The following is a 19074-nucleotide window of genomic DNA, read 5'->3' on the forward strand; positions in this document are numbered from 1 at the left end:
ACTGTGGTGCTCAGAGTCGGAATTCCTCCTCCTTTACCTCCCTGGAAGCCCAGGCTGTTTCCCCTGGTGCTGGAATGGCTCATTTCCCTAACAAGCCCAGCTCCCTTCCACCTCAGTCTAGCCTTGTGGTTATGACTTATTAAATGACCTGACTCATCTATTTCTCCAGCTTATTTCCCCACAAGGATTAGAGAAGTCTTGCCTTACATAGGATTTTGAATGCTCCATAGAGTAACCTCAAAGAAGCAGAACAGGAAGTCAGTGTTTGACCTGGCTGCAATGTGGGACAGTGTCACAGTTAACATATGAGTGTTACTGTTACATCTTGGTAGTTGTGTGGAGCAAACACTCGGATAGACAGAGAGGTTAGCAAAGATGGTGCCTCTCAGAAACAGGGTATGAGGGTCTTAGTGTCCAAGAGCAAAACAGTGAACCACACCACCATGTCTCTGAGCAGGAGCTGGGAACCCAGCGGGCTGAGGCCTTTGTGAGGGCCTTCCTGAAGAGGAGCATACCGCACTTGAGCCAGCAGGATTGCGAGAGCCATCTACAGCGCAAGGCTGTGGTCTTGGAATACTTCACTCGCCAGAAGCCAAAGCAGCAGAAGAAATCCAAAGGCCTCTCTGCCAAACAGAGGAGAGACATGAGGCTCTTTGACATTAACCCAGAGCAACAGAGGTACACCCATCTTTTCTAAAGGCCTTGCCACTCACCATTGCCTAGTATTCCAGGTCAGGGTGTAAACTCCTCAAGAATCCAGGGGCTTACTGGGCAGCCCTGCCCCTTTAGTCTCAGGGGCTTCTCCGCCTTCTGCCACAAGGGGGCAGCCTCACCCTACCAGTTTTCTTGTGTCTTGGCTTGGCCTCTAAAAGGCAGGCATTGATGAGACTGAGGACTTCTGACTTCTCTCCTAGCCTCCCCACTAATAAGTAAGTCTGTTGCCCAGGGCAACAGGCTGTTTATCTTTTGGTTTTTCTAGGAAAGAGGAACATCATGATATTCCTTAATGTACTTTCCTATAGCTTTTAATATCACGAGACAGAGTCACCCATGCAAAGGAGAGGTCCTGCATATGCATTTCAGAAGTTTCTGAAGGGAATGCATCACTGTCTTGTGGGAGGATGTCTCCTTCCAGATAGTTCTGAGTTTGTGTTGGCAGCCACAATTTATAGGCTTTCTATAACACTCTATAGCACCATAGTCTCCCATGTCCCAGAAGGGATGAGAGTGCCACTGTGTCCTGGGGCTGCCTCCCTGGGGTCCTTGCAGGAAGTGCTTGTTTCAGATTTGAGCCTGTTGTTCTTGATTCTGTAACCCTGGCTTTGCATGAACGGGCACCAAGACAAATGATAACAACCCCAGAGAAAACTCCTTTACTTTCAACTTCCAGACAGTCCTGCTACCTTACACAAGGACCTGTCTGAGAACCTTCACCTGCTGTAATGGGAGTTAACAATGACTGATGTTCATTTGTTCATTGCTTTTGGGAAAAGGAGATAGGGTTGTTATGGCTGATGCTACATCGCCACCTTCAGATGCTCTTCCTCCTCTGATCCAGGGGGTCCACCCTCCCACCTACAACTGGCCAGCAGGAAGGGCATCGAGGCAGAGGACCACCTTTTCCCTTCTCCAGAGCAGAAATTTAGCCTTGAACAGGTTCTTCCGGGGAAGAAATTGAAGGAGGGGAGTGCACTTGGCCTTGGTCACAGGGTCTTCAGGGGACCTAGGACTTCCACGCAGCCTCAAGTGCTCCCTCATGCTCCTTCTCAACCTCGAGCCTGGCTCTGTTTTGCTGAACACTGGAAATCCCAAGCTCAAGGTTCTGACTTTCTACATCTTTCTGACTTTATGACAGATACAACCTCTTCCTTCCTCTGCATGAACTCTGGAAGCAGTATATCCGAGACCTGTGCCACGGTCTTAAACCAGACACGTGAGTTCTATTTCTGAAGCCTGCCAAGGGAGTAGATCCCATGTCTTGAGAGCACTAGAGATGCAGCCTGAGAAACCACCTGGCTGTGGGTGTTTGTGATCTGTTTGCTTTGTTACTAACTCTTTTTTTGTGGCTCTCTTCACCTCCTAGGCAGCCACAAATGATTCAGGCTAAGCTCCTAAAGGCAGATCTTCATGGTGCTATTATTTCAGGTAAATTCTATGGAGCATATGGTCATCTGGAAACTGTTATTCAGTGACTGGATTCACCCTGTAATCTGTCACTGGGTATCCCTGAAGTATCTCTAAGTTACAAGCAGTGAGGCTCTAAAATGCTTGTGACCTGACCCACCCTGCACCCTCGTTAAGCACACACTAATTGGTCTCTGCATTCCCTTGGCTCACACTGTTGGCATCTAGCCTCTAGCTGAGCGTCTTTCAGGACAGATTCCCTCTCATCCTGGTTTTCAGGGTGCCATCACCAGCACAGACCTTTCCTGTGATTACGACTCATTCACCCCATGGCACCCAACAGCAACTTGGACATCCAAGATGTACCTCAAAATACCTGTCCAACACAGAGCACTTGGTCTCCCCTGAGGTCAGCTCTCTCTGACCTGGGTTCCATCCAGTTTGTTCAGGCTAGAAACCTAGGAAGTACACACACATTATCTCTTTTCTGACCCTACATCTCATGTTGACTAACACACCTACTTCCTGAATCTAACCTCCAGCCCCTTCTGTTGCTGTGGAAGCTTCCTCTCACCCCCCACCTCCCCAGCTCACATACTGTTTTATTCCCACATAAACACCAGATTAAATGCACAGAATGAAGTCTGTCATCAGACATCAGACTGCCGACTGCTATTTGCCTGTTCTAAGCCTCTGCCAGCTCCCCATCTACTCAGAGTAAAAGTCTTCAGTGGTCTTGGGTTGACCTCTGTGTGACTTGGACACCAAGTGCCTTTGCTTGGGTCCTTCTTTTAATGAGGGAACTCTGTAGGTTCTTGTATTGACTCCTGCTGTAACTCAGGCCCCTTTCTTGATGTCACTTTCTGAGAGTCTACCACCATTAAAGTTTCCCTCCACTCTCATTATTCTGTTCTTTTCCTCATAGCCATTATCAGTATCAAGAAGTAGAATCACTCATGTCTTGCTATACACTCTTTTCCATGAGAGCTGTAGCTCACAGGAGCAGGATACACGCTATCTCATTCAGTGTCCTGCTCCAGCACCAACCTTGGCACATAGATTGCTCCTGATGCTGACTACATGGAGGCAGGCAGGAAGTTGCTCAGTACTCATTGCAGTCAGCTCTATAGAAGGACTGCATTCCAGGAAAAGTTCAGGAGGCCCAAAAGGGAATGATGGATGTTCTGCCCATGGCACTTGCTTCATCAAAGGAGCAAGACTGGGCTTTGTTGTTTTTGCATATGACCTCTTGGATCTAGAACCCTGCCGAAAACCCAAAGGATGCCTAAGAACAGCCCAGAGATTGCAACACCCAGGACAAGGAGTTGGGAAGCCTGGGCTCTTGCTGGCTTGGTCATTGCCCAGCTACAGAGCCATTATCCTCTGGGCACTCTCTTCCTCAGCTTAGAAGGGCCAGGTCCCCAGTTCCCGAGACCAGGCAGTGAATGCCAACACTAGCCAGGCCTTATCCTCAAGTGTTTTTCTCTTTTGCAGTCACGAAGTCCAAGTGCCCCTCCTATGTGGGGGTTACAGGAATCCTTCTGCAGGAGACCAAGCATGTCTTCAAGATCATCACCAAAGAAGACCATCTGAAAGGTGTGGGTTGTGTTCCTAGGGTGCTGCATATATAAATATATATATATATATATGTGTGTGTGTGTGTATGTATGTATGTATGTATGTATGTATGTATATTCCTTCCTTGTGGCCCCCAGGTTCCATTTGGCATGGAGTCACACAGGCTGAATGTGCTTGTTTTGTGATGAACTCTAGAGAGAGGCCCCTGCGCTGTGACTCCCAGGAGACATCTGTGAACACAGTCAGCAGCCTGCCCATAAACAGGACAGAACTGCTTGACTGAGTCTTGGGCCCAGGTCTTTTTGAGGTCTCTACCTGCCAAGGTCACCACCTTTCAAATGAGTAACTAAGGAACAGGCAAGAGGAACCAAAACAGTCTGCCCCTGGAGTTCTGAGAACTGCACCCTTGCTGGAGACACTGAGTTTTAGCATGGTTAGTGCTACTCCAGTGGGTACTTTAGAATCTTCCAATATCCCTGTTACCTAACCTTGCCCACAGATCCAAGATTCAAACAAACAGTTGGAGGGTTTGTACTCATTCATCTGATGATGCTGGAGATGAAGCCCAGGCAGAACCTCTGTCTGATAATCCTGTGCCCTGCACCTGAGCTACCCCACAGCCCTGCTTCATTGTCTGTTTCCGTGTATGTCCTTTTGCTCACATTATAAGTCTAAGGTGGGAGTGCAGAAGTTTCCCCACTGAGCACAAATCTAAGAACCAGTGCAAAACTTTGGGATAAACCAACTTTGATGGTTTGGGAGCCTCAGTTCTGGGATTTGAGTTAATGACCTCAGAACCTGGAAATTAGGCATTGAGTTTTATTTAGACCATGAATCAAATAGCCCAGGTCTTCCTTGGGTACTTCTTGCTTGGCTTCCCTGTTCCTATACACTGTTTTTTATTTTAAGACAGTCTCAGTATGTAGTTCTGGCTAGCTTGTAACTTGCTATATAGACCGGGTTGGTATGAACTCAAGAGTTCTGCCTGCTGCCTGCCTTTGTCTCCCAGGTGCTGGCAGTAAAGGTGTGTGCCACCACACCTGTCTCACTGTAACACAAGCATGTATGAATAACGCTCCATGTAATCTGAATGCACTGTCCAGGCTGTCCCTCATCCTTTTTCCTTTCTTTTCTTTTCAGTTATCCCCAAGCTAAATTGCGTGTTCACCATCGAAATTGATGACTTCATTTCCTACATTTATGGAAGCAAATTCCAGCTTCGGGCAAGTGAGAGGTCTGCCAAGAAGTTCAAAGTAAAGGGAACAATTGACCTGTGAACTTATGTCCCCGGCAGCTGAGAACTGGAAACACCTTAAATGCCCACTTATCCATGGAGAGCTTTCTGGCAGTGGCCTGCCTCTAGTCCACAGAAAGCAGAGCGGCAGAAGAACTTTGAGTAACACAGGAGGAAGTCAGAGGTTGAGATTTGCCTCTCTAGGGAGGAAAGAGTAGGAGAAAATACACCGGGACTAACCTTGGCTGATCTGAAGAAGGGGGGCCGTTAGATTGTGTCTTTCATCCTTCTCTGTGTTTCCTAAACATTTTGTGTGGAATCTGTTACTCAATTAATAACAAAACATACTACAGGCATAAATGGGGTCAAATGAAAGAATCAATCTTGAACTCCTGGGTTGAAAGGGAAGGGGGTATTGGGGTGCCCTCATCCCATGGCCACCTACCACCTCCTGTTGCTTTCACAGTGTGGAGCTTCATGGATCTGACTGGAAGTAATCCCTGCTCCAAAATCTGATTGCCTACAATTTGCTTTGCTGCTGTCACACACGGAGGCAGAGGCATAGTGAGCTTCTAGATGGCTCAGGGCTTCAGACAGCAGTGAGAATGGAGCAGAGGGCCAGGTCTCTCAGTACCTGTGGGCTACTGTTTGGATACAGGTAGGCAAACCTACCAGCGAGCTTCTTGCTGTATTCCTGTGGCTCCAGAGGTAGCCCAATAGCATGTCTCTGGTTGAAAAGGTCATGTCTCCAGCAGTGATACCTTTGGACATCTTAGTTCCATTTTTGCTGCTGAAATTGTTAACTTTTCAGCTATGTAAGGTCAGATGAGGTCTTTCTGCACAAGGCCGTTGGAACTTCAGGTCAGGACCAGCATGAGAAATGGATGGGTCTAGCCACTCTGTGCCAGGATTCAGGAGGCCTTGTTGTGGAAGGGAGACCAGTTGCCCTTGCATGTAAGGAGTGAGTGTTGCCTGATGGTGGTGACACACACCTAAATCCCAGCACCCGGGAGGCAGAGGCAGGCGGATCTCTGCGAGTTTTGGCCAGCCTGGTCTACAGAGCAAGTTCCAGGACAGGCTCCAGAGCTACCCAGAGAAACTCTGTCTCAAAAGAACCAAAACAAGAAAGTATCTGCCGACAGCTAAAAAGCTCCCCCTGGCAATAATAAGTGACTGCAGCCACTCGCCTCAGGTAAGCAATTGTGCTGGTGCTCAATTCCTTGGTGCCTCCCACTCAGACTACACTGGATGGAAGAGGGATGAGTGAGCCTGGTGTTCTTTATAACAGAGAAACAGTCTACTCCCTCGCAGAAATCAAAGTACAATCCCAAATCCTAGAGACTATCCAGGCCCTGGTTCTATCTACATCATATAGACAGTCTTCATGTCACTGCCCCAGCTTACCTGTCCCCCATGTTACCACACAGTCCTTGCCACCTAAGTTCACAGTACACATGAGCCCTCAGCCCGAAAGTGATCATTGCCCAAGGTCTCATGGGCTGGGAAAGAAAGGCTAGATTTGAACCAAAAGACCTGGCTCCAGATCATGTTCTTCCCAGCAGGACAGCCAGAGCATGGTCAAAGAGACTGCTAAAAGTATATCTATGTTCATTATTTAAATGTTCCTTATTTTAGCTGCTGTTCTCAAAGTGCATGGGTGTACTTGGGGGCAGACATTTTCATCCCCACCCCTTTGTGATGTAAAGAGCACACTATGTTGCAGAAACACAGTTGCTTTCCAGAAAAGCTACTGGAGCCACTTGCTGCGTGCAACACTTCTGCTGGCCCCAACTTGACTTTCCATTGACTAGCTAGGGATATTTTCTCTCAAGGGAGACCATGTGATGCTCACCTGCCACAGAGTCTCTGCTCTTAGCCATGTCTGTGATATGCTGCTATTGTCTCCCTAACTTACCAAGGGGACCAAGGTCCATAGCATCCTCCCAGGCACTGGTCCTTGGGAAACTGTACTTGGTACTCATGGAGCATGGATAGCCCGGTCCCCACAGCTCCATGGAGAGTGGTATGGTACTTGCCATGGTGGCTCTGTCACCATGAGGGAGATTAGGGGTATAGAGAGCTCTGTTGAGTGTAAATCATGCACTACAGAAACTTCAGCCCCAGGAAGGGTGCCATAGAAGCCAATGGGAAGAGCAGTTGGCACCTCGAGAAAGAGTGCAGACTACTGCCGAGATTCGTTTCTGCTAAGATCTCCTCCTGACTGTTCAACAGCCACCTCTCATTGTTCACATGGTCTGTCCTTAGGAGAGGGAGCTCTAGTGCATCTTGTAATGCTACTGGTCCATTGACTTTAACATTTCATCCTATGACACATTTATCCTTAGTTACCACCTTAAATATCCTATCTTCAAACATAGACATATTGGAGGTTAGAGCTTGAACATAGGAATTTAAGGGGGGTTAGTGAACACCCCAGTAACAACTGGGTGTGTTTCAATGTTCCTGATTAGAAACAGTTGGCTATACCTCCCAGAAAGCTAGTTACATCCATCCTGAATCCCATCCACAGACAATGGCCTGCATATCTCTGGTTGTTTCTTTGGTGTATGGGTATGTTTGGTTCACCAGCCAGCTCAACCTAACTGATAGGCCCCAAGCTCCTGTTTTCCTGAATTTCATGGGTTTTGACTTAAGGCAGCATGCACAGTATCCATATTCCTGGAGTTGTCAGGAGCCAAACTCCTCCCTCTTTGTTCCACTAGGGCCAGCACAGTCAGGTTGTAGATGTGTAGAGTGCTGGGATGGTTAATGTTAGTATGACTGGATTGAGAAATGTTTTAAAATCTGCACTTCTTGGTGTGATTCTGAGGGCTTTGCAGAGAAGATTCACTGAGGTATAAGACCCACCCTATACACAGGCTGTCTGCATATTTATCTCATTTGACTTCCCTCCAATCAGCATTTAACAGGGATAACCCAGGAACTCCTCTATCCCCACCCTTCTAACCTTCACAGCCTTCCTAGCCTCTCCTTAGAGTCCTTCAGTGGATCTTTATGGCCCAGACATATAAATGCTGGGTTGCTCTCAGCCCCATCTTTGGACTGCTCTCCAACTTCTTTCTGTGTGTGGTCATGTGGCCACAACCCCAGGGACACCTAAAGCTTTCAAAATCATATTGTCAACAAGAAAGCAGGTATGATTTCATTGTCTTCCTCCCCCGAATAAGATTAAAAGTTCGGTAAGAACAAAGGCTGTTGTTTGATCATTCTGGATCCCCCATTATGTGGAGCAAACCTGACCTATGGGAGAGGCTCATTGAATGCTGGTGTGAAAACAATCTCACTGTCTCTGTTACTTAGGTACAAGGCCCACCTATGCCTTGCTTTTCTCTTGTCCACACCTCCATCCATCCTTCCTTGAAGTCCTACTGAGTGTCAACCTATGGAGGAACTGAAGTCTCCACTCCTTCCAACTCTTCTCCTCAGTCCTAACTCTAGCCCACACACACCAATTGTCCAGCTACCTGATGGCTTCCCTGACTCCATTCCTGACTCCATACAGACAAGATGACCATTGGAACATGATTCAGACTGTGCTGTCCTTCCACTTAAAACCCACAAGTAACCTCCCCCTAACATGATGTTAAGTCATGCTCCTGAGCAGAATTCCTAAGTCCCTCCCTGATGGCTCAGGCTCCTCCTCCATAGTGCCTGTCAGGTCTATTCTAGACTCCTCAAATGTGTCTCTGCTCTGCTCTGTGTTTGCCCTTGAGTTAGTTCTTTGTGGGACATTCTTTTCTTCTGTCCTCAACCCCATGTCAGTTTCACCTTCTGCATTTGTCTCTGTTCTACTGGAAGGTTTCCTCATGGCCTTCCTAGCTCATCTCTACCTCCCTAGCTCAGTAGCCGCTCCTCCATTAGCCTCTATCATTTCTTATGTCTTCTACAGCCCTTCTCAGCTGGGACATTGCCTACCTATTTGCCATTAGAACCATCAAACAGTCCCATATTGTACAGAATGTGTTTTTATAGAATGTGTTTAGCAGTCACTGGGCATGGGAGCACACACCTGTAATCTCAGCACTCAGGGAGCCTCCGAGGCAGAAGGATGATAAGTTCTAGGCAAGCCTGTGCTACAGAGAAAAAACCCCTTTCAAAAAACGAAAGGAAGACCACAAAGTGTAGTCCAGGGGTAGAGAACCTTTCCTAACATGCTCAAAGCTCTAGGACCCATCCTCGGCACAGGAAAACTATTTATAAGTATTTGTTGCTTATTCAGTCATAATGGCTCATACCAGGACCCTAATCAGTTGGGACAATGAGGCAGAAGGATGCCATGAGTTCAAAGTCAATAGTGAGTTCCGGGCCAGCCTGGGATACATAATATGAGACCCTGTCTGTAACAAACATACAAAAAAAGAGAGATGTAGACAATGTGTGTTGTTGTCTGGTTTAGAGACAGACAGACAGACACACAGAGCCCATTCCAAAGAGCCAAGGGTGTAACTATGATGAGTGGGTGTTAGTTCACATAGTAGTGACTCCCAGCAGTCCCCTTGTGACTTGTCCACAGCAGATCTATATGCCATCCACCCTCCCACACAAGAAGGCACTGCATCCAGCAAGAGTCCTCAGGTGCTGGAACTGCCCTGTGTCATCAGAACCTTCCCCCAACACAGACACACAGACACACAGACACACAGACACACACACACACACACACAACACACACACACACACACACAGAGAGAGAGAGAGAGAGAGAGAGAGAGAGAGAGAGAGAGAGAGAGTGAGCCATAAGTCTGCACTCCACAAACAGCCAGAACTTGTAGCCAGCCCAGCATTACTATGCCTTTTTAGATCTACCCATTGAAACATACAGTGTGAGCCTCTGTGCCGTCACCTTTGAGAGTCAGGAAATCAGAGGTCAAGGCCCAACTCACTCTCAACCCTCAGTTTGAACAACAGAAGATGAGGACTAGGGAGCGGTGTCTACTATTGAAGCATTTAATTCACATACATTAAACAGTACCTTCAGCGAAAAGTGAGGGAGAGAGAAATGTCACATAGAATGCTTCCAGTTCCCTCTGTCCACAGAAAGCTTGTTTGCAGGGATCATGAGGTGGAGATCCCTTGGCTGCCTCAGTCTCTTTCACCAGTGTAGGATTATACTGTTTTCCATAACACCACAGGCCACACAAACTCATTCTAGAGGTGCATGTATCTCTTATTGACACCATGTTTCAGTGGCAGCATGAAATTGACATGGCAGGACTTTCAACATTGTATTTCACAAAGAACAAATAAGGCTCATCCAAGATGCCATTGCCTGAAAATAGGGGAGCATCCCTGCACTCGGCAGAGGTGGTGACAAAGGCACTCAAAGTGCAGGAGCCCTGAAGACACAGGGTCAGCCTCTGCCATGCCCTTCCTGCATGGAGCCTGAAAGGTTGCCTTCAGACCTAGCCCCAAGGAGGACAAAAGGCCAAAGTCCAGGTGCTGGAAACAGCCAGTATACATGCAGCCTATAAAATGAGAGATTTGTAAACAAAGTTTGTGCTTGCTTGCTTGCTTGCTTCCTTCCTTCCTTTCTTTATCTTTCTTTCTTTCTTTCTTTCTTTCTTTCTTTCTTTCTTTCTTTCTTTCTTTCTTTCTTTCTTTCTTTCTTTCTTTCTTGTGTGTATGAACTGTTTTCCAGCCAGTGTTTGAGCCCTTGTCTCTCATTAGTTTAAAGGCTGTGGATCCTTGAGGATGTGGGGGGTCTGGCTGTTGGGCTCTGGCTGTTAGAGGTGGCTCACTAAGGATGATTTCTGAAGATTATAACTAGTTCCAACCTGCTTTCTTTGCCTCTTGCCTGTCTCCATTGGAACAAACAGCAAGCATTCCCTTCCATGATAGACAGAGCCCCCCAAAACTGAGAGACAAAACAAAACCTTTCCAGCTTAAGTTGCTTCTGTCAAATATTTTGTAACCACAAGGAAAATGCATATACTTGAATGAAAAATGTTAACTAGCCCAGGTAGTTCATGACTGGAGGAGGCTTAGGCAGGAAGATTACAAGTGAAAGGCCAGTCCTATGGTACCATGAGAGCTCAAAGCCAGCCTGGAAGACAGACCAACACTGTTGTGTTAGAAAAATCATCCACCATGATCAAATAGGCTTCTTCCCCAGGAGTGGCTAATGTCCCAGGATCACAGAGGTCCTCCAGTGTCTGCATTAGATTAACACAATAGGCCTTCAATGGCTGAGGTGCCAAAGACTCATGCCCATTCTGTCCTTCTCTAATCCAACTAAAGTTAACCTTCTTCTCAATAGTATCCCTGGTGATTGCTACTTATATTAGCAATTAAAAGGGAATCTAAAATGTTACTGAATTACAGTGTGCTTGCATGTGTGCATATGTGTACTGGTGCGTTCAGGAATTCGTGCATATGCATCTGAGTGAGCACCCCTCCACTGAGAACATGATCTTTAATGAAAGGAGCCCGAAAGTCTGGATGAGAGGCTGCTGAACCTGCTGAAGAAGAAAGAGCTGGTCACACAGCAATGTGACCTGGCAATAAATGTACAGCCTCCCTTCAGTGTCTCTGACATGAGGTAGGATCCCAGGTTGCAAGGAGAGGTTAGAACCATGAAAGTCACCAGTAGTGGATCTCTTCCTTTTGGGATTCTTGCCATCTGGGTGGCTCTTACCTAGAGCCAGATAAGAACAACACAGTGTATTGTGGTGGCCCAGTCAACAGGGATTTTTAAGGAAACACTGTTTGATCCTTAGTGTTTCTGTGGATTGTTTACTGATTATTGCCTTCTGAGCTCTCTGGTGTCTTCTCAGTACCTTGTGCCCTGTGTAAATCTCTCCTTGTAGCAGTAAATCTATCAGATAAAGGGTCAACTGTGGAGCACGGTGTGTTCTCCAGCCACTTTATCTTACTCCCACAACACCACCTTTAGAGAGGAGTTCCTACCTTTGGGCAAATCTGCATGCAGACCACTCCTGCTTACTACAGGCTCTCTGCAATGGGCATCTATTTCCTCTGGAAAGATTTATCTTGTTATAAGAAGATTTGGATGTTGAGGAGTTGAATCAAGACAGTTTTCTGTATTGTAGGAATAAGTAGAAATGTCACTGCTTTTATTTTGTAGGTTTCCCCAGAAGGTCAACATTGCAGATTCCCATGTTGCTCACATTCACCTGATATCTAATCAAGGTCATGTGTATCTCTCCTTAACTGTTACTCAGACATTGATAAACTGTAATTTTCCCCAATTAGTGGATCTACACAACTTTGGAAATACAATATATTTTCTTGACAAGTAAGTGTAGTTCTCATTCATCTTGTTGCAATTTTTTTTTTAAATGAGAGGAAAATCCAGGCCCAGGAGAACTCTGACCTTTCTCCCTTGAGGGATGCAGGGAATGAACTCAGCTGAAATGTCATACTGGATTTTCAGCTGAATAGAGCTGGTTCAGGCTCAATAGCTGACATATCAGGTTCCCACCTAACTTCCTTCCTCCGCTAGGTCGGACAATATCCAATCTGAGATGGAACAGGTCAGAGCCAAGGATGAGAGTCTCCTGAAAACAGAGCTGCTGCAGCAGGAACACTGGTCTCACAGGAAAGTAAACCATTTCATGATAAAACCTCCATCCAACCAAGGCATCTGGTGGTGGGGCTCTTGACTTTGCCCTCTTCTCAGTGAATAGACTATTTTGTTCATCTGCTTGTGTTCCAGAAAGGCTACTTGTGGGTCTGATTGCCTTTCCTTGTCATACAGCAGCACTTGAGAGAACTGAGGAGGCCAAAAAAGCCACAGACACTTGGGTCCATGAAGTTCTCCAGCCTTGGATCAATGCTTCATCAGAATGAGACACTTTTTATAGCTGTGAAATATCTATTAAGGCAAATACCAGCTGACTTCCCCGTGATCCAGCCACAATCAGATATAGGTCTTCCTGAAAAAAAGAAAACATCACAAATTTTGACAAGTAAGTTGTTGGTTGGTTTTGAGATACCCAAATCCTGAGACAAGAATTACTGACAATCCTGAATTTCAACAGAAAGTGGCCCTGTGAGTGGAACAACAACATGGAGGGTACAGATGTTGATGAGCAAGTTTTTCTGTCAGTTCAATGATGATGGCTTTGACTGCTGACTGCCTTCTCAGTCCTCTCTGTGTGGCAGGAAATCTGTCATGGAGGACTGTGTTGATGCCAACCAGTTACAGAAAGACCACATCCAAAATGGTCATGTTTCATTCTCCAGTCCAGTGTTGAAGCTGACTCCATGTCATGCACAAGTGTTGCTGCAGTAAATGCACTCCAGAGATGGTGGCATTCCCCCACAACTCCTGTTAGTCATGTGATGCTCCATATGCAAAATGAATAGGAATTCCACAGTTTCTCAATAGGACTGAAGTGACTCGTCCAGTGAAAGGATTTATAGAAGATTTCTGTGTCATTTTCATGTTCTTGAGGATCCAGATGCTGCCCCCAGATTTCTTGGGTTTCTAGAAAGCACAGAGTAAAATAGTGGCCAAGATATTACAGGATTGGCATTGTGTGATATATTATCAAATAGTCCCATAGGGCCACAAAGACTTTTCCTGGAACTTGTCTCACACTTAGACTTCATGAGGGCTTGACCTACAAAACTGAAGGAGGCATATCTATACTTGCTTTCAAAAGTTTCTTATGTCTGGTGACTGCCTTTCTACCATTTTTCCAAGACCATCCACAGGCTGTAGTCTGTGCTGCTAAATCTGAAGCAAGAGAATGTGAATGTGACTTAGCTTTTTTTTTTTTTTTTTTTTTGGTTGTGCTTTGGATGGTATTGTTTGTTTATTTTTTATTTGTTATGTTTTGAATTTTGTTTTTTATTTGTTTTTTTCTTTTGTTATTGTTGCATTGGTATTTTGTTCAGGCTTCTGTTTATGTTGACTGCTCTCTTTCAGCTCCTGTTGAATAAAATAACTGTATTTTTCTTTTTTTCTTTAATATATTATTTATTCATTTAAAAAAATATTAACAAGCTTGCTTCTCACATAAATTCCATTTCCCTCTCCTTCCCCTTCTCCCCTGCTCAACTGACTCCCCAAAACCCACACCCCATCTGCCCTCTGCTCCACAGAGTAGGTGAGGCCCTCCATTGGGGATCTTCCAAGTCTGTCCTATCATCCCAGGCAGGACCTAGGCCCTCCTCCATGTGTCCAGACTTGAGAGCATCCCTCCATCTGGAATGGCTCCCAAAATCCATTTGTGTGCCAGGGATATATACTGATCTACTACCCAAAGCCCCATAGATTGTTGAAGACTCCTCACTGACACCCACGTTCAAGGGGTCTGGATCAGTCCCTTGCTGGCCTCTCAGCCATCAGTCTGGGGTCCCTGAGTTCACTCTTGTTCAGGTCAGCTGTTTCTGTGGATTTCACCAGACTGGTCCTGACCCCATTGCTCATCATTCCTCCCTCTCTGCAACTGGCTTCCAGGAGCTCATTTCAGTGTTTAGCTGTGGGTGTCTGCATCTGCTTCCAGCAAACATTGGATGAAGTCTCTAGGATGTCATGTAAGGTAGTCATCATCTCATTATTGAGGAAGGGTATTTAAGGTAGCCTCTCCACTATTGCTTAGATTGCCAGTTGATGTCATCCTTGTAGATCTTTGGAAATCTCACTAGTGCCAGATTTCTCTTTAAATCTTTAATGGCTCCCACTATTATGATATCTCTTATCTTGCTCTCCTCTATCCTCCTCTGCCTCATCCTTCCTGCTCCCACATGTCCTCCTCTCCCCTCCTCTTCTCCCCCTCTCTTACACGCATCTCCCCTCCTCTCACCCATGCTTATGTACTCACTCACTTATGGATTTTAGTTATGAAGCAGGGGATTGCCAGTCTACAATCCTACCACCAGAGAGTCTGGGAAACAGTGAGGACCTTAAGAGAGATATTCATGGCACCCAGGAGAAGGGAAATCTTACAGGATTGACTGTATTTTTCTTAATAAAAAGGGATTTACAATTCTTCTCTTAGAACCAATTTCTTTGGCCATGTATAGTGTCTCACTCCTGTAGCTCTAGACCTCCTCTAACTCCAGAACTCTTGTGTGCCTAGATTCGGATACATAGTTCCCTGCCAACTAACATTACACAGGGGGATCATGCTTTGGATGTGGATGGTGTTGTCAATTCCTTGCATGAAGTTGTATCCATACTGTATCCCTATTGCTATATATTTATCTGGCCATAAAATACTGTATTCTTGTACACATTTCATAAAATCATCATCTGAAGCAAATTAATGAGAAACACAATATTGTTGTTCCAATTCCTCTCAGGAAATAAAAACATTCACTAAGGGAGTATGAAAGAACTCCTTGGCCTGCTTGTGACTATGGGTCATGATGATGTCCCTCACTGGGGTGCTGTCAAGGTCCATGTCTTGATCCACTGACTTGACACAGCTGTGGTATTCTCTGGGGTTAATCTTGACTCCCATAACCACTGAGGGCCTTGCAACCACCTACAATCTGGGCCACTAGCTGTGACCATTTTTTGCAATTAGAAAAAATAATCTCCCTGAATGAGGTAACCAAGATCCAGAAAAACAAATATAGCATGTTCTCCTTATAAAGGATATTAGGTGTAAAGTAAAGCATTGGCAGACTAAAATCCACAGCCCCAGATAGGCTAGTTAACAAGGATGAGAGACGAGGGATTAAAGAGATTTTGGATAAACTAGGGGTGGGGAGGGAAACAGGGACTAGTAATATGAGGGCTTAGTTTGGATGTCTTGGGCCCAGAAGAAGTGGGAGTAATGAAAGAGATATCTTGATGGGGGCATTTCATGGTTAGGGACAAGCCTGGTGTGAAGGAAACTCCCAACCATTCACAGGAAGTAGACACTACCAAAGACTGCTAGCATAGTTTGAGTGAGTGGCTGAACCAGCCATCTCCTGTAATCAGATGAGTGACTACCCTCATCGTCATCAGATAGCCTTCATCCAGTAACTTACTGAAGCAGATGCAGAGATCCACTGGCAAGAACTGGGTGGAGTACCGGATGTCCTCTTCAACAGAGAGAGGAGGGATTGCATGATCCAAGTGGGGGTCAAGCTCCTGATGGATGATGACCCAACAAAGACAGCAGAACTAACCTATCAGCTCTGGAGCAATATCTAGGGATCCTTACAGGACCAACATAGGCCCTGTGCATGCATGTGAAATTCTTGTAGCTTGGTCTGTTTGCGAGGCTACATGCAGTGGGATGGACCTGGAATCCTGTACTGGCCCTGTCCCTTTGTCTTTTGCTGGCTCTAGGCCACATACTCCTCTGCTGAATTGCCTTGCCCAGCCTTGATGTAGGGGGAGGAGTTTGCACATGCTTCACATTGATATGCCTTGATTTGATTATATCCATGAAAGCCTGCCTTTTATGATGTGAGATGTACTAGGAGTGTATGGGTATTAGAGGGAAGGAGGAGGAGGAAGAAGGAGGAGAACACGGAATGGAAACTCTGCCATGGTTGTAAGACAAATGAAAAAAATAATAAAAATGTGAAAAAAGCTCTGCTCTCTGTTCTGCTCTTCTCTTATCCCACCTACACCCTCTCTCTGCCTCTCTCTGCAGACTGGCTAGGTCGGTCAGCCATTAACCATGTTCCTCTTAGCTCTTAGTCTCTTTCCTCTGCCAGACCTATAATAAACTGGTTAATATGTAACAGATACAGAAAAATACAAATTAGAAAAAGTTAGAATCTTCTGATCTGTCATCAGAGGTGTTATCCAATGTGCCACTGGTTGTAGTGAAGACTTCTACCAGTAATTCAAAGAAGAGCTAATGCAAACACTCCTCAAATTGTTCCACACAATAGAAGCTGAAGGACCATTACCAAACTATTTTTACGAGAATCCAATTCCTTGGTAGCCAAACCACACAAAGACACAATCAAGACAGAGAGCTACAGACCAATCGCCTTCATGAATATTGATGCAAAAATGCTAAATAAAATACTGGTAAATAGAATTCAAGAACACATCAGAAAAATAATCCATCTTGGTCAAATAGGCTTCTTCCCCAGGATGCATGGATGGTTCAACATACAAAAATCCATCAATGTAATTTACCACAAAACAATCTGAAAAGGAAAAACCACACTAGATGTTGAAAAATCCATCAACAAAATTCAACACCCCTTCATGATAAAGGTTTTGGAGAGTTCAGGGATAACAAGGACATACATAAATATGATAAAGGCCAAATACAGCAAAATGACAACCAACATTAAACTAAATGGAGAGAACTCAATTTGATTCCTCTAAACTCATGAACAAGACAAGGTTGTCCACCCTTTCCATATCTCTTTAGTATTGTACTTGAAGTTCTTGTTAGAGCAATAAAGAAAAGAAAAGTAGATCAAGGGGATACAAATCAGAAAGGAAGATGTCATACTTTCACTATTTGCAGATGATATGATAGTTCACAAAAGTAACCAGAAGAATACTACCCAGGAACTACTTCAGCTGGTAAACACCTTCAGCAATGTGGTAAAATACAAGATTAATTAAAAATGTCAGGAGCCCTACTATATATAGACAATAAAGTGGCTTAGAAACAAATCAGAAATACATCACCTCTACAATTGCCACAAACAACATAAAATATTTTGGGGTAAATCTAAACAAATAGGTGAAAGCCTATATGTCAATAACTTTGAGTCATTAATGGAAGAAATTTCAGAAAATGGAAATATCTCCCATGCTCTTGGATAGGTAGGATCAACATAGTAGAAATGGCAATCTTAACAAAAGCAATCTACAGATTCAATGCAATCCCTATCAAAATCCCAGGACAATTCTTCACAGACCTTGAAAGGACAATACTCAACTTTATATGGAAAAACCAAAGACCCAGGATAGCAAAAAACCACCCTGTACAATTAAGTATCTTCTGGAGGCATCACCATCCCTGACTTCAAACTGTAATATAGAGCTATAGTAATGAAAATAGTTTGGTTTTGGCACAAAAACAGACTGGTAGCCCAATGGAATCAAATTGAAGACAGTGATATTAACCCAGAAACCTATGAACACCTGATCTTTGACGAAGAATCTAAAAGGATACAATGGGGGGGGGTAAGCATCTTCTATAAATGGTGCTGGCAATATTAGATTCAGACATGTAGAAGATTGCAGATAGATCCATATTTATCACCATTCACAAAACTTAAGTACAAATAGATCAAAGGCCTCAACATAACTCAAGCCACACTGAACTTCTTAGAAGAGAAATTGGGATGTACCCTTGAATGAATTGGTACAGGAGATGCTTCCTGTACATAATAACACCAGTAACAAAGACACTGAGTTCAACAATTAAAAAATAGGACCTCTTGAAACTTCTGCAAGGCAAAGGACACAGTTAAGAAGACAAAACAGCAGCCTTCAGAATGGGAAAATATGTTCACCATCCTCACATCAGTTGTAGTGCTAATCTACAAAATATAGAAAGAACTCAAGACGCTTGTCACTAAAGCACCATATAATCCAATTAAAAACTAAAGAGAATTCTCAATAGAGAATGTAAAATGGCTGAAAGACACTTAAGTAATTGCTCAACATCCTTAGTCATCAAAATGCAAATCTAAACAACTCTGAAATACCATCTTACACCCATTAGAATGACTAAAACCAAATACATCAATGACAGTTTATGCTGGAGTGGATGTGGAGAAAGAAGAAGGCTTTTCCTGGTAGGAGTGCAAACTTGTACAGTCACTTTGAAAATCAATAAGGCACTTTCTCTGGAAAATGGGAAGCAGTCTACCTCATCAAGATCCAGCACTTCCACTCAGGCACATACACAAAGAATGCACATTCATACAACAAGGACATCTGTTCAACTATGTCCATAACAGCATTATTTATAATAGCCAGCACCTGAGAGCAACATAGATGCCCCTCAATCAAAGAATGGATACAGAAAACATGGTACATTTACACAATGGGGTACTAATCAGCAGAAAAAAATGATGGAATCTTGAAATTCACAGGCCAATGGATGGAACTAAAAGAAACCATGCTAAATGTGGTAACACAGTCACAGAAAGACAAAACATAGTATGTACTCACTCATGTATGGGTATTAGACATAGAGCAAAGAATTTTAGCCAACAAACCACAT

The 19074-nt window shown here is 44.6% G+C and overlaps 1 protein-coding gene across 1 annotated transcript in view; it reads left to right on the plus strand.

Moving 5' to 3' along the window:
- The window catches only part of Pop4 (POP4 homolog, ribonuclease P/MRP subunit), an 8885-nt gene extending 3571 nt beyond the window's left edge, over nucleotides 1-5314 (plus strand). The window contains exons 3-7 of the mRNA XM_027423622.2: nucleotides 458-678; nucleotides 1856-1933; nucleotides 2084-2145; nucleotides 3619-3720; nucleotides 4843-5314. Of these exons, the coding sequence (XP_027279423.1) occupies nucleotides 458-678; nucleotides 1856-1933; nucleotides 2084-2145; nucleotides 3619-3720; nucleotides 4843-4979 (600 nt within the window). The 3' untranslated portion in view covers nucleotides 4980-5314. The remainder of the gene's footprint in view (nucleotides 1-457; nucleotides 679-1855; nucleotides 1934-2083; nucleotides 2146-3618; nucleotides 3721-4842) is intronic.
- The last annotated feature ends 13760 nt before the right edge of the window (nucleotides 5315-19074 follow it).

Source organism: Cricetulus griseus, chromosome 6 (assembly GCF_003668045.3).
Source record: "Cricetulus griseus strain 17A/GY chromosome 6, alternate assembly CriGri-PICRH-1.0, whole genome shotgun sequence".
Taxonomy (NCBI): domain Eukaryota; kingdom Metazoa; phylum Chordata; class Mammalia; order Rodentia; family Cricetidae; genus Cricetulus; species Cricetulus griseus.